At 65.6% G+C, this 23,637-nt stretch overlaps 1 protein-coding gene across 3 annotated transcripts; it reads left to right on the plus strand.

Annotated features, from left to right (window-relative positions):
- Positions 1-546: 546 nt before the first annotated feature.
- On the plus strand, positions 547-21,440 carry TNS4 (tensin 4). 3 transcript variants are annotated; one of them, XM_068167002.1, is made up of 13 exons: positions 547-639; positions 7,812-8,429; positions 12,053-12,443; positions 12,644-13,059; positions 13,871-13,957; positions 14,530-14,649; positions 15,138-15,230; positions 15,576-15,653; positions 16,151-16,222; positions 18,047-18,215; positions 19,937-20,005; positions 20,222-20,248; positions 20,787-21,440. In XM_068167002.1, the coding sequence occupies exons 2-13, from the start codon at positions 7,940-7,942 to the stop codon at positions 20,914-20,916; spliced, it is 2,142 nt and encodes a 713-aa protein (XP_068023103.1). In that variant the 5' UTR covers positions 547-639; positions 7,812-7,939; the 3' UTR covers positions 20,917-21,440. The 3 variants fall into 3 exon arrangements, with proteins under 3 accessions (XP_068023103.1, XP_068023106.1, XP_068023107.1); XM_068167005.1 differs by having other exon boundaries at positions 12,647-13,059; XM_068167006.1 differs by lacking the exons at positions 19,937-20,005; positions 20,222-20,248; positions 20,787-21,440 and having other exon boundaries at positions 18,069-18,155.
- Positions 21,441-23,637: the final 2,197 nt, after the last annotated feature.

Below are 23,637 nucleotides of genomic sequence, written 5' to 3' on the forward strand. Positions count from 1 at the left end.
CACCTCATAAACTGCTCCTCCCAGCAACAGCTCTGCTGCTGCCATCTGTGCCAGGGAGCAACAGGAGAGCAGCAGAAAGGAGCCAGGATTCCAGTGCCCAGCTGGACAGCAGTTGGCTGTTTTGTGTCTCCCCTCCATTCCCTTTCCCCAGCCTAGCTTTGAGGAGTGAGGCTGAGACATGGTCCTAGCTGGAGCAGGTTTGGGCTCCTGTGACCCACCTGGGGCTGCAGGGGCACAGCTCAGCCCTGGCCCTTGGCAGCTGTAGCAAATCCTCAGCAGTTGCCTTGCTCTGCACCAGCCAAAATCCATCCCCCTGAGCAGCTCCCTGCCCTCAGCCATCCTGTGCCAGCCTGCTCTGGAGGCAGCCTGGGCTCTTGCCAGCTCTGGGCTGGAGCCTGGAGCCTGGATCTTCCCTTCTTGCTCACACCTGGCCTAAGCAGGGCTGCACCCCATGCCCGTGGGGCGGTGAGGAGGCTCAGCCCAGGTGGGAGGGACTGGGCTCCCGTTAAATCCAGGCTCCCAGGGGACTGAGTCCCAGCACAGCCTCAGCCTTGTGCTGGTTTGAGGAGCTGAAGGTGCTGTGGGAGGTGCTGTAGGAGGAGCAGCCTGCAGGAGAGGGGACGAGCAGCAGCAGCACAGGTACCCCCGAGGGGCCCTCCCTGCCTCTTCCACATCTCCTTTCCCTCCTTCAATCCTCTGTGCCGATGTTGTTTGAAGTTTGTATCAGTTCCTCTCTTCCATCACTTCTCTTTCCCCCTCTGCTGCTTCCTGCGCCTCGGGAGAGCTCTGCTGCAGGGCTCTCCAGGCAGCCCAGACGTGGCTGCCACTGCTGAACAATGCTGCTGCTGGCTGGCAGAGGCCACAGAGGGCTTGGCCGGGGTGGGGGAAGGCTTAGGAGAGTGCTCCCTGCTGGGGCTGAGCTTCGGGACCTTCCCCAGGAGTTCCTGGGGTTTGTTTTGTTAGCAATCATCTCCCTCCTTCACCCAGACCTGGGAACCTGGTTGTGACTTCCAGGGCTGTTTGGTGCCCCCCCCAGCGCCCCCTTCTGTGTGCCCCCCCAGCGCCCCCTTCTGTGTGCCCCCCCCAGCGCCCTCTCTGTGTGCCCCCCCAGCGCCCTCTCTGTGTGCCCCCCCCAGCGCCCCTCTGTGTACCCCCCCAGCCCCCCTCTGTGTGCCCCCCCCAGCGCCCCTCTGTGTACCCCCCCAGCCCCCCTCTGTGTGCCCCCCCCAGCGCCCCCTCTGTGTACCCCCCCAGCGCCCCCTCTGTGTACCCCCCCAGCGCCCCTCTGTGTGCCCCCCCAGCGCCCCTCTGTGTGCCCCCCCAGCGCCCCCTCTGTGTGCCCCCCCAGCGCCCCCTCTGTGTGCCCCCCAGCGCCCCTCTGTGTGCCCCCCCCAGCCCCCCCTCTGTGTGCACCCCCAGCCCCCCCTCTGTGTGCCCCCTAGCACCCCCTCTGTGTGCCCCCTAGCACCCCCTCTGTGTTCCCCCCCCAGCCCCCCTCTGTGTTCCCCCCCCAGCCCCCCTCTGTGTGCCCCCAGCCCTGCAGTCAGGGCTGCACTGAAGTGCTGGGAGTTGAAGGCAGTGCAAATGCCACATGGGGGCAAGAAGTGTGGCCGGCTGCAGGCAGTGGCCGGAGGCAGTGGCCGGAGGCAGTGGCCAGAGGCAGTGGCTGGCCGGAGGCAGTGGCCGGAGGCAGTGGCCGGAGGCAGTGGCCAGCTGCAGGCAGGGGCTGGGGGCAGTGGCCGGAGGCAGTGGCCAGCTGCAGGCAGGGGCTGGGGGCAGTGGCCGGAGGCAGTGGCCAGCTGCAGGCAGGGGCTGCGGGCAGTGGCCGGAGGCAGTGGCCAGCTGCAGGCAGTGGATGGCTGGAGGCAGTGTCCGGAGGCAGGGGCTGGAGGCAGTGTCCGGAGGAAGGGGCTGGTGGCAGTGGCCAGCTGCAGGCAGGGGCCGGAGGCAGGGGCCGGAGGCAGTGGCCAGAGGCAGTGGCTGGCTGCAGGCAGGGGCCGGAGGCAGTGGCCAGAGGCAGTGGCCAGCTGGAGGCAGGGGCTGCAGGCAGTGGCCAGAGGCAGTGGCCAGCTGCAGGGAGGGGCCGGCTGGAGGCACGGGCTGGAGGCAGTGGCCAGCTGCAGGGAGGGGCCGGCTGGAGGCATGGGCTGGAGGCAGGGGCTGGAGGCAGTGGCTGGAGGCAAGGGCCGGCTGGAGGCAGTGGCCGGCTGCAGGCAGGGGCTGGAGGCAGTGGCTGGAGGCAGTGGCCAGCTGGAGGCATGGGCTGGAGGCAGTGGCTGGAGGCAGGGGCCGGCTGGAGGCAGTGGCCGGCTGCAGGCAGGGGCTGGAGGCAGTGGCCGGCTGGAGGCAGGGGCCGGCTGCAGGCAGGGGCTGGAGGCAGGGGCCGGCTGCAGGCAGGGGCTGCAGGCAGTGGCCGGCTGCAGGCAGGGGCTGCAGGCAGTGGCCAGCTGCAGGCAGGGGCCGGCTGCAGGCAGGGGCTGGAGGCAGTGGCCAGCTGCAGGCAGGGGCTGGAGGCAGTGGCCGGAGGCAGTGGACGGCTGCAGGCAGGGGCCGGCTGCAGGCAGGGGCTGGTGCAGAGCTCAGCAGCAGAGCCAGCCGGGGCTGTGCTACCCTGCTGCTTGCTTAGGCTGCTGGCAGTCAGCAAGGCCAGAGCCTCATGGCTCAGGGCAGCACCAGGAGGTGAAGCCTGGCCCTGGGCTTCCATCCCCGAGTGAGAGCAGAGCATCAGGGGATGGGGGTGTGGGTGCTGTGCACCCAGGGGTCTCTAGAGGAGCACTGCAGGCCCCCTGCCCATGGAGGCAGATGGACTGGCAGGAAGAATGAGGTCTGAGGAGGGGAGGAGGAGTATCTGCTCCCACCTCCTGCTGTTTGTCCCTTGGAGCCTGGTTTGCTGCTCCAGAGGGGCTCAAGCCCTGGGGTGCAGGGGGGGCTGCAGACATTCAGTGCCCTTCTGAGACTGCAGAGCTCTCTGTGCAGCAGCTCCCAGCCTCTCCCCTCCCTTGGCACCTCCAACGTGCAGGCAAACAGCCTCTGCTGTGCTGCAGCCTCCATCATCACATTGCCTAATGCAGCTGGGAGCTGTGACCGTGGGCTCAGAAGGCAGAGTTCCAGGCTGGTGCTCCAAGGAGCTCATTAATGTGTTGGGAAAGTCTCTCATTCCTCTAACTCGTGGCAAACGTCCCCAGGCTTGGCTAACTTGCTCTATTTTAACCTTCCAAAGATGCTCTCCTTGCTGCCTGCTCCCTGAGCTCCCCATGTCCACCACCCCCCTGGAGGGGAAGCCCCCCTGGCCGCGCTGGGAGCTCTGCTGCTTGCCCTCTGCCCAGAGGAGAGTTTGCCAAGGGGGATGGAGAGGGCAGGGGGGGAGGGGGAGCTCCTTGAGCAGCAGTTTCGACATTGCTAACAGCCCTCCCTGGCCAACCCCCCGGAGACCCTCTCAGGAGCCTGAAATGTTGCTAAACAAGCAGAGCTCTGGGGGGGAATGGGGGAGGCTGGTTCCTGCTGCTGGATGCTGCCAGGCTGCGTTGGAGAAGCTTCCCCAGCACAAAAGTCCTCCTCTGGCAGTGGTCACACAGATGCGGCCCTGCCGCGGGGGCTGACCGGACCCCGGGGGCCAGCGCTGCTCTCTGGGTGCCCTGAAGGCTTCCTTTTGCTCCTGACGGTTCTGCTCGAGCAGGGAGGAGGCAGCTCTGCACCCCCAGCTGCCCTGCTCCCCCCTCCAGCTGCCTCCTGCTCCAGGGGCTGCCCCCCTGCCCCAGCTGTGTTTGCTGGGTGGCACTGCCCGGCTCCGAGCTCCACAGGACCCCGGGGAGGTTCCTGCTCTGGCTCAGCAGCACTCCCAGCTCAGGCACCCAGAGCCCTCCCAGTGTGTCAGGAGCTGGGTGTCCCAGCAGCTCCTCCTGCTCTGCTTGTGAGGGGATCTGGAGGAGCCTTGTCATCAGGAGGCTCCCAGGGCTCCTCTTGCAAGGAAAAACAACCCAGGCTTGGCAGCTGGCTCTGCTGTTTTGGGGTCTCTGTGTCCCAGCTCAGATGTCTCAGCTCCAAATAGCCACACTGGGACATGCAGGGCTCTGCCTGGGCAGCTGCCAGCTGAAGCCACTTTTGGCACTGCTGGGACCTTCCCTGAGCTGCCCAGCACAGCCCCAGGAGATGCAGCTGGGCTCCACCCCGAGCTCACTGCTCTCCAGCAGACCGAGCCGGGACAGGGCCCTGGGCAAGGGGATGTTGCTCCATGCAGGATCCTCAGGGGCTGGCTCCACGTGGCTGTGGCAGCCTGGCAGGGCTGTGCCATGCCTGTGGCTTTGGGCAGGGCATGCAGGCAGTTATCTAACAGCCAGGGTGTGTCTGGCACAGCCCTGGCCCAAGGGCACCCTGCGTCTCCACCACCGCCCAGGAGGCAGCCTGCAGCCCTCCCAAGCCCCACCCCCAGCACAGGCCCAGCAGCTCTCTGGGGCAGGGGGGGTTGTGTTCTCCTGTCAGGAGGCTGGAGGTGGAGGGCAGGGCTGGGTTTACCTGGGCTGCATGGCAGCTCCTGCCCCCCAGAGCCAGCAGCCTTTACCTGAGTGTCCCTCTGCACCCAGGCTCTGTGCCTTGTCCTCCTGCAGGGAATCCTCTCCCCCAGCCTGCTCCAGAGGCAGAGGCTCTGCCCCTTCCAGCCCAGACATGTCTGGGGGCAGCTCATTGCCATTTCTTCTCCTGCTGGCCTGCTCTTGGCTCCAACAGCAGTGCTCCTGCCCCCACTGCCCCCAGCCCCCCAGCCCCAGCTCAGCCAAGCCCTGCGAGGCATCTGCTGGCTCTGGGGTGCCCCTGCCAGGGCTGCCAGGCTACTCCTGCAGAGCCTTTGCTGCTCCTGCCGCTGGAGTGACAGCCTCATGCCTGGTGGCAGGGCACAGAGGTGGTGGCACAGCACAGCCGCCCCATGCAGCTCCCTGCCTGTGCTCGGGCAGCAGCCCAACCCCTCTGCCCTGTGCAGGGGCACAGCCGGGCACTGCCCAGCCTTGGCACCGCTCCTGCCGACTGCTGCTGGGGAGCCCTGGTGTCTGGGGGCACTGTTTGTCTTTCTCAGGGTTGCACCACGCCGGTGGCCAGCGGCCAGGCTGTGATTAACCTCCTTCAGCCCAGCCCTGCTCCTCCTCTGCTCCTCGGAGCAGGAGAGCTGGCAGCTGCCAGGAGCCTGGGGGAGCTCTCCCTGTAACCCAGAGCAGGGGAGGGAGGAGAGCTGAGCTCTGGAGGCCGATTCTGGCAGCAGCAGGCAGGAGGGAGGTTGGAAGCCCGGGGCAGGAGTACAGGAGGAGGGAAGCTGTTGCGTGCATGCTCCTGGAAGCCGCTGCAGCCCCGCTGCATGCGTGCTGCACGTTGCTGCTGTACCTACCCAAATTGAAAGCAGCCTTGGCTTGTGGACGCTGGCTGGAGCCAGGCAGCTCCTCTCCCCAGGGGAGAATCCCATTTTCACTCCATCCAGCTCGTGTTTCTGACCTGGGATGACTTCCCTCTTTATATTTAACCAAGGCTCCCCCAAGCCCTGCACTGCTCACAGCCTCAGGCACAGACCTGTCCTGAGGCAGGGCCAGACCTGGCACAGCTCTGCAGGCAGGGCCTGGCCGTGGCTGGGCTGGTGGGAAAGGGGTCCTGAGGTCCCAGCCCACTCCTGCATCCTCTGCCCCTTAAGGTTTAGGGTCAGAAAGGCCAAGGAAGAGCAAGGGGTGGGTGCTGGCACAGCTGGCTGGCAAAGCACCAGGGGCTGGGCAGCTCCTGGGCTGCATCACAGCAGGGACCCCAGCAGTGTTGCCTGTTGCATTGTGCCCACCTGCCCCTGGACCCTGATGTCCAGCCCCCATGGAATCATTTTGGGTTGGAGAAGTCCTTTCAGCTCATCCAGTCCAACCCTTCTCTAACTCTGCCAAGGCTAAACCATGGGCCTCAGCACCACATCCCTGCAGCTATTAAAAACCCCTTGACAGCCAACCCAGCCCTGGGGCTGCCCTGCTCCAGGTCCCAGCCTGGGGATGCCCTGCTCCAGCTTCTGTCCATCTCCCATGGGGGCTGGGACAGCCCTGGCTCGCAGGACACAGCCCTGAATGCCTAGGGGGGGGCTGCAGATCTTTCCCATAGCATTAATGCCTCGGTTACAGTCTCAGAGGTGCCATGGACCTGCCTGGTTTGCAGCCCAAGGGGCACCAGGTCCCTCCCAGAGCTGCTCTCCCTCCGGCAGCGCAGGGCCTGGCGCAGGACACGTCCTTGCCCTGCAGCCTTGCTGGCAGAGCAGCCTGCCAGGCCTGGAAATAAAACCTCTCAGGAGACACAGTGAGGTTTGGGGCTGGGAGGAAGCTAAATGGGTTTGAAGTATTTATTCACTCCTGCAAGTCCTTGAAAACCTCTCCAGGCCCTTCTGGGAGCACTCAGCGCTGTGACTCACGGCGCTGTGCCGGGAGCAGCAGCAGCAGAGGGCTTTGGCTCCTGCTCGACCGCTCTGTGGGGCTGTGCTATTCTGGGTGTCTCTAGCAAGGCTCCCTCAGGGTTATGTTCTGCACTGAGGGCAAAGCTGGCCCCTTCAGGCCACCTGCATGCCAGCCCCGAGCACCCGGCGGGGCTGTGAGTCACCGCTGCCCAGACGTGACGCAGCCGGCAGCCCTGCGCCCGCGCTGGGGCCGCTGCCCCCCAGCAGCCTGGCTCCCCCGAATCCTCTGACTCCAGGGTGAATCAGGCTGAGGTAGGAGAGCAAACAAGGCACTCAGCCAGGCCTCGTGCAGGCAAGCACAAAAGCTCCACCGAGGGTAGCCCACTGCGGGTGTGTGGCAGCCCAGAGCCACGCAGGGCAGGGAGGGGGAAGCCCTGAGCTGGAGGCTTCGCTGTCAGCCTTGGGCTCCAGCTCTGGATGTCCCCTGGCCCCCAGCAGGGCTGTCTGGGGAGGATGGGCACATGGGATGGAGGATCTTGGAGCTCTCTTCCAGCCAGATCTGTTCTGTGGGGCCCACACAGCCAGTGCAGGGTGGGGGATCTGCTTGGCTGTGGTGTGCAAGAGGCTGGGGGGTGGCTGCCCTGGTGGCTACGGAGGGGACAGCTTTGCTGTCCTGAGACAAACGTGGGAGGCTCCTCCTGAGTGTTTGGTGCAGTGACTGCTGCTGAACAGCAGCTCCCTCCCTGCAGAGGAGCAGCTGGGGGCACCCCACTTGTTTGCTGCTGCAGTTGGATGACTTTCTCCAGCTCCAAAGGGTGTCCTGAGGCCTCCTCAGGCTCAGAACCCCCCCAGGGGAGGGCTGCCCTGTGCCCGGGGTGAGGGGTTGATGGGAATTCCAAACCCAGCAGCAATCAGATTCCTTGAGCCAGGTCTCAGAAGGCAGCTCCAGGGCTCAGCACCAGCAAAACAAACCCTGGCATTCAGTGGGCACCCACCCGGCGGGCACGGCCTGGCAGCTGCTCCGTCTCCCGCTGCAAGCCCACCCCGGGTGGCACCTTTGCCTGCTGTCACCTCTGGGGATGGCATCCGAGGGTCCCCGCAGCGGCTCTCGGGGACGTTTGGGGCTGTGCTTTGCCCCAGAGGATCAGCACTGGGCAGACCGCGGGGGTGAGGCAAGGGCCGGAGCGGCTGCTGCGAGTTAAACCCTCCCTGCCCTTGCCCAGCTGCGCTGTGGCACCGGCAGCCGAGGCTGCGGGGGGGTGGGGGGCAGAGAGGCAGCCCAGGAGCTGCTGTTGTTTAGTCAGGAGCTGAATTCCAGCCCCGCGCTCCAGATCCCGGCGCTTTATCGACTCCTCGCTGGAGCCGGCTCCTGCCCCGGGCTCTGTAACCGCTCCTCTCGCTCTGCATTCCTCAGATTCCTCTGCTGCTCCAGACGCTGCACAGGAGAAGGGCTCTGAGGTCCCTGCTGAAGGAGGGCAGGCGAGGAGGAGGAGGAGGAGGAGGAGGAGGAAGGTTTGCCGTGGACTCCAAAGCCCCCGCAGCATGTCGCAGGTGCTGCAGAACCATGTGCTGCGTGTGGGCCAGAGCGTCTGCGTCTCCTCCCGGGAGAAAAGCCCCAGCCTGAGCCCAGCAGGGTACCCAGGCTGCCCTGCCCTGCCCATCCAGTGTGTCTACTACTCCAGGGAGAGCTGGGCCAGCGCCCCCTCCGTGCTGCCCACCACCAGCACACGGCTGAGCCCCGGTGCCCGGCTGGGTGCTGCCCACCCGGGGCTGGCTTCGCTGGGCACCTCTGTGGAGACCCCCACGGCCCCCTGCCAGCCAGAGGAGGAGGAGGAGGAGGAGACCAGCCCGGATGCTGAGGCTCACCTGGTGTCCCCTACCTTGGACATCTCCATAGAGAGCCTCAACCAGCTGATCCTAGAGATCGATCCAACCTTCCAGCCGCTGCGCTGCGAGCCGCCGAGGGAGGAGCTGCAGCCTGCTGCCCAGGGCGACGCTGCTACCACCAGGAAAGCAGAGCCGGAGCCAATAGGTGAGGCCAGAGGCAGGTCAGACCCAGGGGCAGCCCCCTGCAAGGGGCAGAGTGAAAGCTCAGAGAGCAGAGGTTTGGCCACGCACCAGCCCCAGCAGGCAGGATGAGGTCCTGTGCTCCTGAGGAGGGCACTGGCGACATCCCCCAGCGGGGTCAGCGTGGGCTGCTCTCTCCTGACACCCAAGCTTCACGTCCAGGAGCAGGAGAAGAGGCTGTGCCAGGCTCTCTGCCTGGCTCACACGCTTAGGTAGCCCCAGGCTGCCCACTTGTGCCCAGCTCGGCAGGACGCCAAGGGAAGCAGGGAGCAGAGCCTTGGCTCAGCCTGGGGTTTGGTTCCCTGGCTTTGGAGGACACATCTCCCATTAGCAAAGGGACCTGCAGCTCTCAGCAGATGCCTAACCCAAGTTATTGCTGCCAGTGACCAGGGGCAGGCACTGACCTCGGGATGCGATGCCAGGAGCCTCGCGGCGGAGCCTTGCCCAGGGTCAGCTTTGCCCTGTGGAAGCACAAGGATTGGAAGGCAGATTCCAAAGCCCTGGGCCAAGGTACTGCTCCTTGCACCAGCACCCCACTGACACCTCCCCAGGGCCGTGCACTCCTCCAGCAGCACACCTGGCACAGGCTGGGCACAGCACCAGCAGAATGCAGCAACCCTCTCTCCCTGCTCCCATGCCTGGGGGCTGCTGATGTGACCCCTCTGGCAACACTGCCCTGGCATCCCCTGAGCCAAGGCTCTGCTGCCTGTGCTGCTCCTGACCCGGGCACTGGCCCCTGGCTTTCTTGCAGTGTGAGAGCTGCAGAGCTCTCCCTGCACAGGGGGACACCAGCAGGCAGCACCCTGCAGGCAGCACCCTGCAGGCAGCTGCGGAGGCTCAGGGGCGGTGAGGACAGCCCCGCGGTGTGCTCAGGTGCCTGAGGGCCTCCCCCGGTGTCTGTGTCCCTAGGCACGGAAATACCTTGAAATCCTGAGCCAGGCTTCTCCCCAGGGGAAAGGCAAATGAGAGGATGTGGAAGGCATGAGAAAAATCCCCTTCTCCCTGAGCCCTCATGAGCAAGGAATGCAGGGCTGGAGGAGGACAAGGTGCAGGTCCTGCAGCACTAGGGCAGCTGGGGAGAGCCCAGAGCCCAAGCATGGAGCAGCTGAGCCAGAGCCAGGGGGCACAGGGCCCAGAGCAGGGCAAGCACCTCCAGGGTGACTCTGGAGCAGATGGCATCCTGCTGCCCACTAGGCTGGAAGGGGTTGGCCTTGCAGATAAAGCTCTGTGGCAAAGGGCGAGTTCAGCTCTTGGCTGCTCAGAGGGTGCCAGGGGGTGCTCAGTGCCCCTCCTGCAGGCACTGCTCCAGCTGCAGTCCCCAGCAGCTCAGCAGGTGCCCTGCTGCTGCCTTTGAGAAGCTGGCTCACAGTGTGGGCCTGGACATCTGGGAGCCTGCCCCTGGATCCCGTGGGGAAAGCCTCACCTCAGCTTTCCTCTGCTTTTAACTCTCACACACAAACTTCCTTCACCCTCCTCCTGCTCCAGACACACAGCCTCTGCCTGTGCTGCTGCTCCCACTTCAGCCCAGCTGGCCCTGTGGAAATGCTTCCATCCATCCCCTGCCTCCCTCTGCTCCCCTGGCTGTTGGGGGAGGGGGTCCTGCACAGAGCCCCACAGCCTCTCCTTTGGCCTAAGGTCTAAAGTCCCTGCAAGCAGCCACTTGATGTGAGGGCTGGCAGGAGGCTGGTGGTGCCCAGAGCCCAAGAGAGAGCCTTGCTCTTGTCTTCTGCAGCAGCAGGAAGCACCTCCAAGAGTGCCCAGCCCCCCTGGAGAGGAGGAGCTTCACTGCTTGCGTGGCAGCTGGGCAGCTCCTCGCAGTGCTTTTGCCACTCCTTGATGCTGAAGAAGTTGCCAAGGTCTTGAGCAAATATTTGAGGTTTAACCACACCTGATAAGCAGCAGAGAAGGCAGAGAAGCAGGAGGCAAAAGGCTCTGTTTGCCCAGCACACAGAGGCCTTTCACTTAGTTCTTCCACAGCCCCATTCCCATCCCCATTTCTCTGCTCCTTTTGACAGGGACTTGGACAAAAGGCATCAGGCCAAGAGCTTGCTGCAAGGGTCTGCCCCCTGGCACCAGCCCCATGCAGCTCCAGAGCCTCTCCAAGGACTTGCTCTGGAGGGGCTGCTGCTGCTGCCAGTGGCAGTGGGGTGCTGGGGGGGACAGATGCAGCTGTGGCCCCTTCCTGTGCAGGGTCCAGCTGTGTCCCCACTGGGACCAGCCCTGGCTCACCTGGTGCCTCCTTGGCATCTCCCTGCTGGCTGTGCCAACCCAGGCCCAGGCAGGTGTCGGTGTAGGGAAGGGGCTCAGAGAGTAACTTTGGTGCTTTTGCTGCTGCTGGAGCTCTGTGCCCCAGAAGTTTGGCTGTGCCTGGCAGTAACCAAGGCCTGCAGCCCTGGACAGCCCCCCAGCTGCTCTGCCCTGGGCAGTTCCTCACTGCCAGCTCCCAGGGCACTCCACATCCACTGCCAGGGAGCTCAGGGCTGCTGGGAGCAGTTTGCCACTGCTGCAGCTGAAAGCTTTTCCTCTGTCCCAGAGACACCTCTGAGGTAAGAAGCTTCTCTGAGCTCCATGGCAGAGCAAGAAGCAGGAGCTGGAAACAAAGCTGGGCAGGTTCAGGCCTGTGGGGAGGCACAGGCAGGGCAGGTACCAACCACCCAGCAGCTCCCCTGCAGCTCAGGAGTTTGCCATGGCTGCAAGCCCTGAGCTCCAGCCTGAGTGCCTCTTGCTAAGGGCTTCTCCTAGCTCAGCCAGGACTGATGCCCAGGGCCTGGCCTCCATCGGGCACCTGGGGTGCCAGGCACCCTCTTGTCCTGGCTGTGGGTCTTCACTGAAGCTCCTGGGGCAGGTGATGCTCTGCCAGGTGTGTGCCCATGAGGATCATGGCAGGGAAAGAGGGCAGGAGGAAACCCACAGCAGGGCACAGGCTCTGCCTTGGCAACTAAAGCTCTGAAGAGTTGTGCGGGGTGGGAGAGGGGGAGGGGGAGCAGCTGGCCCCTGCTCTGGGCCAGAGGTGACAGCTAGAGCCTTGTGACTGCCCTTTGCCTCCTGCTGCACAGCCGTGGTGCCAGTGGTGCAGATGCCATGGCTGGCGTGGGTGATGTGGGTGGCACCATGCCCCCCATGCTCCTCCACCCAGGCAGCCCCCACACCCTGCAGGGCCATGCACTGCTGCCATGGGCACCCCCGAGCCTGCTGTCGTCCCCGGGGGGGGCAGGCAGATGTTTTTCTCTTGAGTCAGGCACCAACAGAGCAGCTGCAGGAGGAAACTCCCTCCTCTGGCTGCAGGTCTGGGCAGGCAGGGGCTGTGCAGCGCTGGGGGGGGGGGGGGGGCTGTGCAGGCAGACATGACCATGGCTAACCTCTCTCCCTCCCCTGGGAGCCTGCCAGCGCTGGGGTGGGTCCCTGGGGCTGGGTGTCTGTGAAGAAATCAGCCCTTGGAGGGTCTCAGCCAGGGCTGCTGGTGGGCCACGGGGGTCTCCCTGCAGAGCCTGGGGTCTTCCCCGGGGTCCTGTGTGGGGTGCAAACCGGAGCCAGGAGGAGCAGAGCCGCGCTGAGCCCCCGGGGCTGAGCTGCTCTCTCTCCCTGCAGACATCAACTGCATCGAGCTGGCAGCGGGCGGAGCCGAGGGGCCGCAGGGCTGCCCCAGCCCCTCCACCAGGTCCCCCCAGGGCAACGGCTTCCTGCCCCACCAAGGGGGGCTCAGAGGCACCTACGGCGCCGGTGGCAGCCTGGTTTTCTCCAGCCCATCCGGACCCTCCAGCCCCAGCCCCAGCCCGGGCGCTGCTGCCTCCCCACCCCGCAGCGCCGCCGCGCCCCAGCCCTGCCCAGCCGGACAGACAGACAGCATCTCCTACGGCACCTCCCCGGGCTTGGACGGCCTGCTGAAGCCTGTGCAGGTGGTGAAGGCCCAGCAGAGGGGCAGCTGGGTCTCCACGCTCTCCACCAGCCCTGGCTCGGACACCAGCTACGTCCTTGGCAGGTAGATGCCGCCTCGTGTGCCACGCTCGGGTCGGGCATGGGGATGGGAAGGGCAGGGGGTGGTCATCGCCCCAAGTCCCACTGCCCAGGACCTCATTCCTCAGGCTGGAGGTCGATGCCCACAGGGCTGGCGTGGTCCTGGGTGGGCTCTCCCCACTGACCTCCCCCTGCTCTCTCTCTCTCTCTCTCTCCCTCTCGCAGCAGCTCCCATTCGCTCCTCACTGACGACTCGGACGCCCACCCTGCTGCCTGCCCATCCCCTGCCAGCTCCCTGGGCAGCCCCTGCCCACCCTCCCCGAGCATCAGGGCTCACTCTGGGGAAGCTTTTGGCCTGAGTCCCCAGCAGCCCAGGGCAGCCTGCTCCACCAAAGCCAACGCCTCCCCAGCCCAGAAGGGCCAGGCCAGCAGCTGCCCCCCCTCCATCCTCAACCCCGCAGGCGACATCCCAGTGCTGCTGGTGAACGGCTGCCCGGAGCACGCAGAGGAAGCTCCCAGGCCGGCCAAGAAGCCCCCAGCCTCTGCCAAGCAGACCTCTCCCCGCGGCTGCAGCCCCACCCTGAGGCTCGGGGGCCTGAACAATGCTCTGTCGGCTCCAGCACTCTCCTGTGTCCCTGACAGTAAGTCCCCTAAATGCCCCTGGGCAGCGCCGGGGGGGAAAGGAGCTGCGGACCCAGATGGCTGCCAGGAAGCGAGGAGCAAATCCCACTTCACACTGCCTCACGGGCACGAAGGACAGCTGGAGAGCTTTGCTGTACCTCCCCAGGCTGCAGGCTCCCCAGGCTGGGGATGAGCCTGCACTGCCTGTGGTGTTTTGCCCCTCCAGGGTCCCAGGACAGCTGCCCAGCAGGCAGAAGGGCTCTGCCCCTCTGCAGGAGGTGCAGTCATTGCTAGCACCTGAGGATGGGACCCAGCTTTCCCTCACCCAATGCTTGTCTGGGGGCCCAGAGTGGGTGGGGAGGAGGGGACAGGGCTGCAGCTTGCTCTGGAGGACACCACAGTTCCTGAGGTCCTCATTCAGGGGGGGACAATGAGGTCCTTGTTCTCTGGAGGAGATGAGCAGAGGCAGCTCCCAGGGCAGAGGCTTTTAATTGGGATTCTTATGGGACCAGCAGGAGGACTTTGTGGGTCAGATCCTGAGCTGGTGTAAACCCCCACGGGCCAGTGGACTTGTGCAGGGTCAGGCAGGCTGGCACTGCTGAGGGATTCCATCTGCTGCCTCTCTGTGCCCCAGCACAGCCTGCCAAGAGAGATAATTATGTGGGGGACGAATGATTCTGAGGGGAGGAAGCTCTGCTCCAAAGGGTTAGACAAAAACACAACAAAAACCTTTCAACCTTGGCCAGCCTGAAAGAGACATCTCCCTGCCAGGGCTGGGGCTGCTCTGAAGGGCTTTCAGGGCCCACAGTGACACTGTGAGGTCTCTTGCAGGTCCCCTCGGGGCTGGGCAGCCCACCATGAAGTTCGTGATGGACACATCCAAGTATTGGTTCAAGCCCAGCTTAACGAGGGACCAAGGTAAGGCTGCAGGGCTGCCCCCGCCCCCAGGGCTGCTCCCTGCGGCGCCTGGCTCCAGCTCTTGCCCGTCCTGAGGTCCTGTGTGGACTCTGGTGGCAGTCTGAAGTGTTCTGGGGGCTAACAGGCATGGAGAGACACCCCCCCCCCCCAGAGGTGCTGGGGGAAGGTTCAGTGTGCCACAGCCCCTCCGTCCCCTCCCCGAGCCCAGCAAAGCTTCTCCTGCCTCTGCCGCTGCTGCTGCTGCTGCCCAGCACGGCCCCGGCTGGGTGCTGCGTGCCCTGGGGACCGCAGAGACCCCCAGCACCGAGCTGGGACCCCTCAGTCCGCAGGGGGTGCCCGCAGGAGGGACTTGCAGGTCCTCAGCAGACGCTGCCGGCAGCTCCTGGCTGCTGCCGGGGGAGGGCTGCGGGAGGGCTGCGGGAGGGCAGCGGCCGGCAGCTCCTGGCTGCTGCCGGGGGAGGGCTCCGGGAAGGCTCCGGGAGGGCTGCGGGAGGGCTGCGGCCGGCAGCGCAGCGCAGCAGGGAGGTCCCCACCTGTTTTGCTTGGCTGAGCCTCTGCCTGTGCTCTGACAGCCATCCAGCTGCTGCGGGACAAGGAGCCAGGCACGTTCGTGGTGCGGGACAGCACGTCCTACCGGGGGTCCTTCGGGCTGGCCATGAAGGTTCCCAGCGCTGCCCCCAGCAGCCAGACAGGTAGAGGGGCTTGGGGAAGGTGGGGTTGGCTTGGGCTGAAAGCAGCCAAGCTAAAGCAAGGTGAGAAGTGAGGTGAGAGGATGAGAGGGAAAAGGGATGGAGCTTGGGGAGGGCAGAGTCAAGCTGGAGATGAGGAAGAAATTCTTGACAGTGAGGGTGAGGAGACACTGGGACAGGGAGGCTGTGGATGTGCCCTCCCTGGAGGTGTTCAGGGCCAGGCTGGATGAGGCCTTGAGCAGCCTGGGCTGGTGGGAGGTGACCCTGCCCATGGAACTGGCTGATCTTGAAGGTCCCTTCCAGCCCAACCCATCCTGGGAGGCTGTGGCTGGGAGAAGCTGCAGGACTCTGCCTGGCTGGGAGATGCTGGTCTGGGAGTGCCCTTCCCACCCCTGCACAGGGGCTGGCACCACAGAGCAGAGCCTTGGTGGGCTGGGGAGGGGTGAAACAGCAGCTGTGGTGCCTGACACTGCCCTGGGTCTCACCTGCAGGGGATGGCAGTGGGGACCTGGTTCGGCACTTCCTGATCGAGTCCTCTGCCAAGGGAGTGCACCTGCGAGGGGCCAGCGAGGAGCTCTACTTTGGTAAGGGCAGTGCCAGGGCCTGCTGCAGCCCCAGCAGCTGCCTCCAGAGCCCCTGGAGGCACCACCCAGCACCGAGGCTGCTCCTCAGCTCTGCAGTGCTGGGGGAAGCTGCACTCAGCCCCCAGCTCCTGCCCCACTCCCCTGCCAGCGAGGCTCTGGCAGTGGGCTGCAGAACAGGAGCATGGGATGGGGCTTGGAAAACCTCTGTTTGCCCCAAGGAGTCCAGCTGGGCCTCCTCTCTCCCACTTCTGAGCTGCCTGGGACACTGCTGGGGGGCCAGAGGTGCAAGGGTGGGAGGTCTCAGGACCAGGACCCCCCAGCCCAAGCGGCAGTTCTGTGTTGCAGGAAGCCTCTCTGCCTTCGTGTACCAGCATGCCATCACCCCCCTGGCACTGCCCTGCAAGCTGAGCATCCCCACCAGAGGTAGGTGCTGGGGGCAGGAGAGGTGCTCAAAATGGTTCCCCCCTGCTGAGCTGGGGAGGTGGGAATGGTCCTGCAGTGGGCAGGGCGGGGGGAGCTGCCCAGGGGCCCCCACAATGGGGCTGGCTGCCCTGGCGGGAGGTGGAGCAGGGACCTGCCAGAGCTGACCCGAGACCAGCAGAGTGGTGACTTCTGCTGGGGCTGGAGAGTGGTCAGCAAGGAGCAGGAGACCACTGGGCAGGGGCAAGGGAAGGAGGGGTGGGGAGATGAGAGATGAAGAGCCAGGACCTTCAAAGGTCCCTTCCAAGCCAACCCATTCTGTGATTCTGTGACAAGAGGAGGGGGTGGAGGACAATTAAGTTAATTACTGCTCTCAGCCCCTTTGGCTTAAAAGTGGTCCCTGAGCCTCTGGGCCTCCTTGTGAGAGAAGGAATCAGCCCCCAGCAGAGGGAGGTGGCACAGAGCAGCCTGAGCTGTGCTCCTGCTTCTCATTTGGGCAGATCTCGCTGATGCAGAAGACAGCTCCGAGTGTGCCACGGAGCCCACCCTGGCCCCACTGAAGCAGGCTGCTGGTGAGCAGAGGAGCAGGGTCCCACGGGCCCCACCCTGACCCCATGCCCAGCAGAAGCTGGGAATCCAGGGAGCTGTGCAGGGCACCCCAGAGCAGCTGTGGGTGCTGGTGCCACATCCCCCTCCTGGCTTCCTCCCCGGGGCTGGGGGAGCCTGCAGGCTCCTGGCACCCCCTCAGCTCCTGGCCTGCAAGGGAACCTGAGGGGTTGAATGGAAAGAGACTTCAGGTCCTCGTGGGGGTAGGGTAAGGCCTGAAGTGACAGCTCCTGAGCTCCCAGGGCTGATCAGAGACCACCCCAGAGCTCTAAACAGCCTCTGAGGTTTGAGCCTCTCTCCCGGCTGGCCTCAGGCAGCGTTCAGCTGATGGCTGCTGGAGATCTGGAGGCTCCAGGAGAGGGAAGGGTTAATGGAGGGCGGGGGGCGCGGGGGGGGGGGGAGGTCGTTAAATCACAGAGAGAGCTCATGGGAGACGCATGGACCGGCTCAGCAGGATGAGGAAGGGTCTTGGCTTCTCCCTCCTGCAGCAGTGGGTGGGCTGCAGGGAGAGCAGAGCTGCTGTGTGAGCTGCCCTGGGCGACCCTGCTCTGGCGGGGGGGGGTTGGACTGGAGGAGCTTTGGAGGTCCCTTCCAGCCCTTAACACTGAGCTGAGAGCAGAGAGCAAGGGGCCAGGAGCCCACTCGGAGGGGAAGAATCCAGGAGCCCACTGGGGGAAAGGTGGGGAGGGGTCCAGGAGCCCACTCAGGGAGGGGTGGGGAGAGGGCCAGGAGCCCACTGGAGGAAGGGTGGGAAGGGGTCCAGGAGCCCACTCAGGGAGGGGTGGGGAGGAATCCAGGAGCCCACTGGGGGAAGGGTAGGGAGGGGTCCAGGAGCCCACTGGGGGAAGGGTGGGGAAGGGGCCAGGAGCCCACTGGGGGAGGGTGGGGAGGGGGCCAGGAGCCCACTGGGGGAAGGGTGGGGAAGGGGCCAGGAGCCCACTGGGGGAGGGTGGGGAGGGGGCCAGGAGCCCACTGGGGGAGGGGTGGGGAGGGGGCCAGGAGCCCAGTTGGGGAAAGGTGGGGAGTGGGCCAGGAGCCCACTGGGGGAGGGAGCCAGGAGCCCACTTGGGGAAGGGTGGGGAGGGGGCCAGGAGCCCACTGGGGGAAAGGTGGGGAGGGGTCCAGGAGCCCACTGGGGGAAGGGTGGGGAGGGGGCCAGGAGCCCACTGGGGGAAAGGTGGGGAGGGAGCCAGGAGCCCACTGGGGGAGGGGTGGGGAGGGGGCCAGGAGCTGCTTTACATTGATGGAAATTCTGAAGGAGAAGTTGGCCAGCAGAAAGGTTTAGTTTGACCCAGCAGAGGCCTTCAAACAGCTCAGGCAGCCTCAAATGTCATGTTGCAGGTTGGCCTTCAGCCCTCTGCTGGCTTGGAGGTGCTGGGGGGGGGGGGTTCTGCTTTTCATTAAAGGAAATATGCAATAAACAAAGCACAAGAAAGAGAGAGGGAGAGGGAGAGAGAAACCCCAAAGTGACATTTGGAGAGCGGAAATGAGAGCCTTGGACCTTCACAGCAATTGGTGCAAGGAGCTGAAGCAAACCAAAGATCAACCCCTGAGGAATTTCTGAGTCACCAAACCCTTTTGGGGGGGGGTTTTGGTTTGGTTTGGTTGTGTTTTGGTTTGGTTTGGTTCGCCAAAACAAAGGTCAGAGCCGTGGCCAGGTCTGATGGTGATGATGATGAGGGTGATGGTGGTGATGCTTGCTGGGACTCAGCTCAGCTCTGGCCCTGCTGCTCTGGAGGAGCCAGCCTGAGCCCCACGCTGAGCTCAGGCTCCCTGCTGCCCCTTGGCAGTGTGCAACGTCCTCTACCTCAGCTCTGTGAACGTGGAGACCCTGACGGGAGCCCCAGCCATCCAGAAGGCCATTTCCAGCACCTTCGAGCTGGAGCCCCTCCCCACGCCCACCCTGGTGCACTTCAGAGTGACCGAGCAGGGCATCACCCTCACCGACATCCAGAGGAAGTAAGAGCTCAGAGCTGCCTGGGGGGCGCTCAGCAGGGGGAGGGGCTCAAGGGCTCTTTGGGTGCACAGAGTGGGTTGGGTTGGAAGGGACCTTGAAGATCTCCCAGCTCCACCCCCGCCCCGGCACTGGCAGGGCTGCCTCCCCCCCCCCCCGCCCCGGCACTGGCAGGGCTGCCTGCCCCCCCCCCCTCCCCCGGCACTGGCAGGGCTGCCTCCCTCCCCCCTGCCCCGGCACTGGCAGGGCTGCCTGCCCCTCACCTCCCCCGGCACTGGCAGGGCTGCCTGCCCCCCACCTCCCCCCGGCACTGGCAGGGCTGCCTGCCCCCCACCTCCCCCGGCACTGGCAGGGCTGCCTGCCCCCCACCTCCCCCGGCACTGGCAGGGCTGCCTGCCCCCCACCTCCCCCGGCACTGGCAGGGCTGCCTCCCTCCCCCCACCTCCCCCGGCACTGGCAGGGCTGCCTGCCCCCCACCTCCCCCGGCACTGGCAGGGCTGCCTGCCCCCCACCTCCCCCGGCACTGGCAGGGCTGCCTGCCCCCCCCCCTCCCCCGGCACTGGCAGGGCTGCCTCCCCTCCTCCCCCCCGGCCCCGGCACTGGCAGGGCTGCCTGCCCCCCCCCCTCCCCCGGCACTGGCAGGGCTGCCTCCCTCCCCCCCCCGCCCCGGCACTGGCAGGGCTGCCTGCCCCCCCCCCCGCCCCGGCACTGGCAGGGCTGCCTGCCCCCCCCCCCTGCCCCGGCACTGGCAGGGCTGCCTGCCCCCCACCTCCCCCGGCACTGGCAGGGCTGCCTCCCCCCCACCTCCCCCGGCACTGGCAGGGCTGCCTCCCCTCCTCCCCCCCCTGCCCCGGCACTGGCAGGGCTGCCTCCCCTCCTCCCCCCCTGCCCCGGCACTGGCAGGGCTGCCTCCCTCCCCCCCTGCCCCGGCACTGGCAGGGCTGCCTGCCCCCCCCCCCCGCCCCGGCACTGGCAGGGCTGCCTGCCCCCCCCCCCTGCCCCGGCACTGGCAGGGCTGCCTGCCCCCCCCCCCTGCCCCGGCACTGGCAGGGCTGCCTGCCCCCCCCCCTCCCCCGGCACTGGCAGGGCTGCCTGCCCCCCCCCCTGCCCCGGCACTGGCAGGGCTGCCTGCCCCCCACCTCCCCCGGCACTGGCAGGGCTGCCTGCCCCCCCCCCCCGCCCCGGCACTGGCAGGGCTGCCTCCCCCTAGCCCAGGCTGCTCAAGGCCTCATCCAACCCGGCCAGCTGGTGCTGAGGTGCAGGGCAGAGCTGGATGGCTCCTGGAGGGGCAGCTCACCTGAGCCCCCCCCCCCCCCCAGCTGCCTTCCCTCCTGCCAGCCTGGCCCGGTGCTCCTCTGCAGCCCGGCAGGGGCTGGCTGGCTCAAGCAGAGCAGGGCTGGGGCTGAGCCCTGCTGCAGCACAGAGGGAAGCTGCCCCGGGGCGGGAGGCTGGGAGGAAGATCTCAGCGGTGGGAGCCAGGAGCTGGCTGAACCCAAGAGCTGACAGCACCTTGCCAGCTGCCAGCACAGCCTCCAGCCCTGGGGAGCTGCATCCTCACACCTCCCCTCCCACCCTCCCTGTCCCACACCCCCAACCCAGCAGCCACATTCCAAGCAGGGTTTGAATTTGCAGACCCCTGGTTTTGCTGCCCCCCTCCTCCCCCCACCCCAAGCTCTGCCCAGGCACTTCTCTCCCCCCCCAAACCCCTCACTCTCCTGCCCTGCAGGGTGTTTTTCAGGAGGCACTACCCCCTGGCTGCCCTCAGGTTCTGTGGGATGGATCCTGAGAACAGAAAGTGAGTTTGGGGCTGCTCTGGGGGGCTGAGGGTCTCAGGGCTGCTGCTGGGTGCTGGATTCCTCAGGGTTCCCAGCACTGCTCTGCTGCTCACATCCCAGATCCCTGCCCTGGGCTGGGTGCAGCAGGATTTAGCTAAAGCTAAGCCTTGGCTTTGCAGCTGCTGGAATGAGGCAAAGCTCAGCCTCTGACAGCCCCAATCCTCTTCTTCCCTCAGGTGGCAGAAGTACTGCAAGTCCTCGAGGTGAGGCCTGCGTGGGGGACACAGCTGAGATGTGCTGGGGGGGGGGGGGGGGTTGGGTGCTGCCTTGGCCCATCCTGGCCTCTCCAGAGGCTGCCCTGCAAAGCTCTGAGAGCAGCAAAGAGTCAAAGCTTAAAACTGAAGTGAGCAAAGTGAAGGTGGAGGCAGGATGAGGAGGCACAGATGGGAGAAGCTCGGGGTGGGGAGGGGGTTGCACTGTGTGGGCTTTGCTGAGAGGCTTGGCCAAGCCCAGCCCTCCACATCCCCTGCTGTAGAGCCAAACCCAGCCCTGCTCAGGGCTCAGGAAGGGAGTTTCTGTCTGGCTCTACCTTGTGTCCAGGAGACTGCTCCCAGCTGGGGAAGCTTTGCCAGAAACACTTCTCAGGGCTGCTCTGCTCCCAAGGAAAGGAAACGTGACTGGGGAGCAGGCCAAGGTGGAACCGCTGGGGCTGGGGCTTGGCTTGGTGGCTGGGGCTGCTTGCAGCCCATTCCTTCGGATTCCTGGATGCAAAACTGATTCATCCTCTCTTCTTCCTCAAAGGATCTTTGGCTTTGTGGCCAAGAGCCAGACGGATTCACAGAACCTCTGCCACCTGTTTGCGGAGTACGACAGCGTGCAGCCCGCGGCGCCGCTCCTCCGCCTGCTCTGCCGGCTCCTGCCAGGCCCATAGGGGACACAAAGCCCAGGGCAGCTCGGGGCTGGCAGCTGCCTGCGTGCTGCTCAGCCTCTCCTGCTCACCTGGCCCTGCTCCTGCCCTGCCTGTGGGCAGCAGCTCCTATTTATCGCAGCTGGTTGGGCAGCGTGGCGCTGAGAGTCCCAGTCACGGACTGTGAGCTCTGCTGGCAGCAGATCTTCCTCCGGGACCCTCCCCGAGGCTTCACGGGGGCAGTGCCACCCACGGGGAGCCGTGCCAGGCTGGGAGCAGGGCTGCAGGATGGGAGCTGTGCTCACCATACAGAACTGCTGCCTGCCTCCCCCTCCCCTTGGCTTCGGAGCACCGCGGGGACCCTGCGCTGGGACCGCAGCAGGGGATGCTGGCACTCAGGGTGCCCAACTTCGGTGGAGCTGAGCTCCTACCTTCAGGGCTCAGCCCTAACCCCCCTCCCCCAGTGCCACAGGAAGGGAGGGCAGGGGGTGGAGCCCCCCCTCAGCATCAGGAGGAGTTTTGTACATCAAAGCCTATAAAATCACCAAGCCTGGGTGGAAAATCTTCCTTCCCCGGAGGGGGGAGGCAGGAAGGGCAGCGCAGGGAGGCTGTGCCCAGTGCTGCTGCAGCCTCCTGCCCTCTGCTGCCGAGCAGGGGGGAGGGTCCAAGGGCAGCAGGGAGAGCTGAGAGGGGCAGCAGGGAGAGCTGAGAGGGGCAGCTGACATTTGCATGACAGTAAATCGCTGCGGGGGGGCTGGGGCTGGGCCGGATCCTCAGCTGACGTACACCGGCCTGGCCCCGGGCTCGGAGCCGCTGTGGTTTACACCAGCTGGAGGTCCAGCCCTGGCTGTAAGCTCAGAGTGGAGCAGAGCAGCTCCCACTCCACCACGGTTCATCTGCTTGGGCCCTGCCTCACCTGCTGCCTCTCTGGTGGCTGAGTGTTGCCCCCTGTGCCACCAAACCCTGCTCAGGGGCATTCTCCTGGCACCTGTGGGCACGGTGTGATTGGCACGGGGGTGGTGCTGGTGGGCTGAGGGTTGGACCTGATGAACTCAGAGGTTTTTTCCAACCCAAGCAATCCTCAGCTTCTATGATTTGCCTCACCATGAACCCTGCAGAGCTGGCAGTGGCCAAAAAACACTTTGCTCTGCCCTCAAACACTGAGTGGTGCCCACCCTGGCACAGAAAGCAGCAGCCACCCTGGCTGGGGAACCTCATGGAGCCCTTTGGGGGGGATCACACTGCTGCCCCCCCCCCCAGCCCTGCTCCCCTTTGTCACCAAACCTACCTCCTTCACAGGGCAGTGGGGGTTGTGCTCCTGCCACAGCCAGGAGGGAGTGGGCCCATGGCTGCTTTGGCTCCCTCTGGGATGGGCATTTGCCCCTCTCCAGGCACCAGCTTGCTGCAGAGGGCAACTTTTAGTTCATTTCAAACCCTTTCCCAGCTGAGAGTGGCTGAGGACAGGTCAGCCAAAACCCCCTGGATTCAGGAAAAAAACCAACAGCAAACAGTTCTCTGAGCTCCTGGTGGCTTCCAGAGTGTGTCCCAAGCTTCCTGGAAGCTCAGCTCCTGGGTTTGGTCCCTGGGTCCAGTTCCAGATGTGTTGTAACAAGCACAGCCCCTGCCCTGGCCAGGCTCCCGGCTTGGCTCCCAGCAGCTTTGCTGCCGGCAGGGGATGCCACAAGACCCCAACCCCAGCCACGCTGCAGCAGGGGGCAGGGCTGGTCCCCGGGGATGGGGACAGAGACCCTGCTGGTGCCCACCCACCCTGCACAGGCAGCTGTGCCCCTGTGTGGGTGACAAACTGAGCCCCAACACAGCTTTGTGGTGGCAGCAGGGCAGGTGGCAGCACGGTGGCCGTGAGGGCTCCTGCAAGGGAGGTCCTTGCCCTGGGGAAGGCCCTGGGCAGGGGGAGCTGCTGGCTGTTGCAGATGGAGCTTTGCCCCCCGTTGAGATGTGGAATTGGCTCAGCTGGCATCCAGACCCATGGGACACTGGCCAGGGGTCAGCATCATCACCCACCTCTCCCATCCCATCCCATCCCATCCCAGTGGGGTCCTGCCGGGGGTCCCAGCCAGCAGCACTTCTGGAGGGTGCAAAGGGTTTGGTTTCCTCCTGCCACCAGCTCCCTGGTGACCTCCAGAAGAGGGAAGTGGCCACAGGGCATGCAGGGGAGCCAGGTGGGTTCCCCCAGCCTGCAAGTGGTGCAGGAAGGGACAAAAGACCCCCCCCAGCCCCCACGGCACCAGCCCCCCATGGCACCAGCCCCCCATGGCACCAGCCCCCATGTTTCTGGCAGTGGCTCTGCCCAGGACACACAGAGGTCTCTCCAGCCCAATCAGCTCCCAAGCTCAGCCCAGTGCCCCCACAGCTGCCAGGGCTGCGGACAACTGGAAGGGGACCCCAAAGGAGGGCCGGGGGAGCCCCAGCCCTGGGCAGTCGTCAGTGCAATGCTGGGCTCCGGGAGAGCTGGCGGCGCCCCTGCCGCGGCTGCAATCTGCTGCGCCAGCAAATTGCAGCCTTGGCTGCAGCCGCGGCCTCCGGCCCAGCTCCTCCAGCTGTTTGCACAACCCTGAGCACCGGGGCCGCCCGCAGCCGGCAACCGGAGCACCGGGCTGGCACCTGCCCCGGGCAGCCGCCGCACCGGGCACCCACCCGTCCCGTCCGGCGATGTGACCTCCCGCGCCGTGTGCCGTCCCAGCCTGGCACTGCCCTCCCCGTGCTGCTGGGCTGGGCTGCTGGCAC

Source organism: Melanerpes formicivorus, unplaced genomic scaffold (genome assembly GCF_026170545.1).
Source record: "Melanerpes formicivorus ecotype bairdi unplaced genomic scaffold, bMelFor1.0.p_v2 SCAF_112, whole genome shotgun sequence".
In the NCBI taxonomy this organism is placed as follows: Eukaryota; Metazoa; Chordata; class Aves; order Piciformes; family Picidae; genus Melanerpes; species Melanerpes formicivorus.

Coding starts and splice junctions, on each gene's coding strand:
- TNS4 (XM_068167002.1), top strand. CDS start 7,940: ATGTCGCAGGTGCTGCAGAACCATGTGCTGCGTGTGGGCCAGAGCGTC. Junction 13,060..13,870: donor ACTCTCCTGTGTCCCTGACA/GTAAGTCCCCTA, acceptor GGTCTCTTGCAG/GTCCCCTCGGGGCTGGGCAG. Junction 20,006..20,221: donor ATGGATCCTGAGAACAGAAA/GTGAGTTTGGGG, acceptor TTCTTCCCTCAG/GTGGCAGAAGTACTGCAAGT.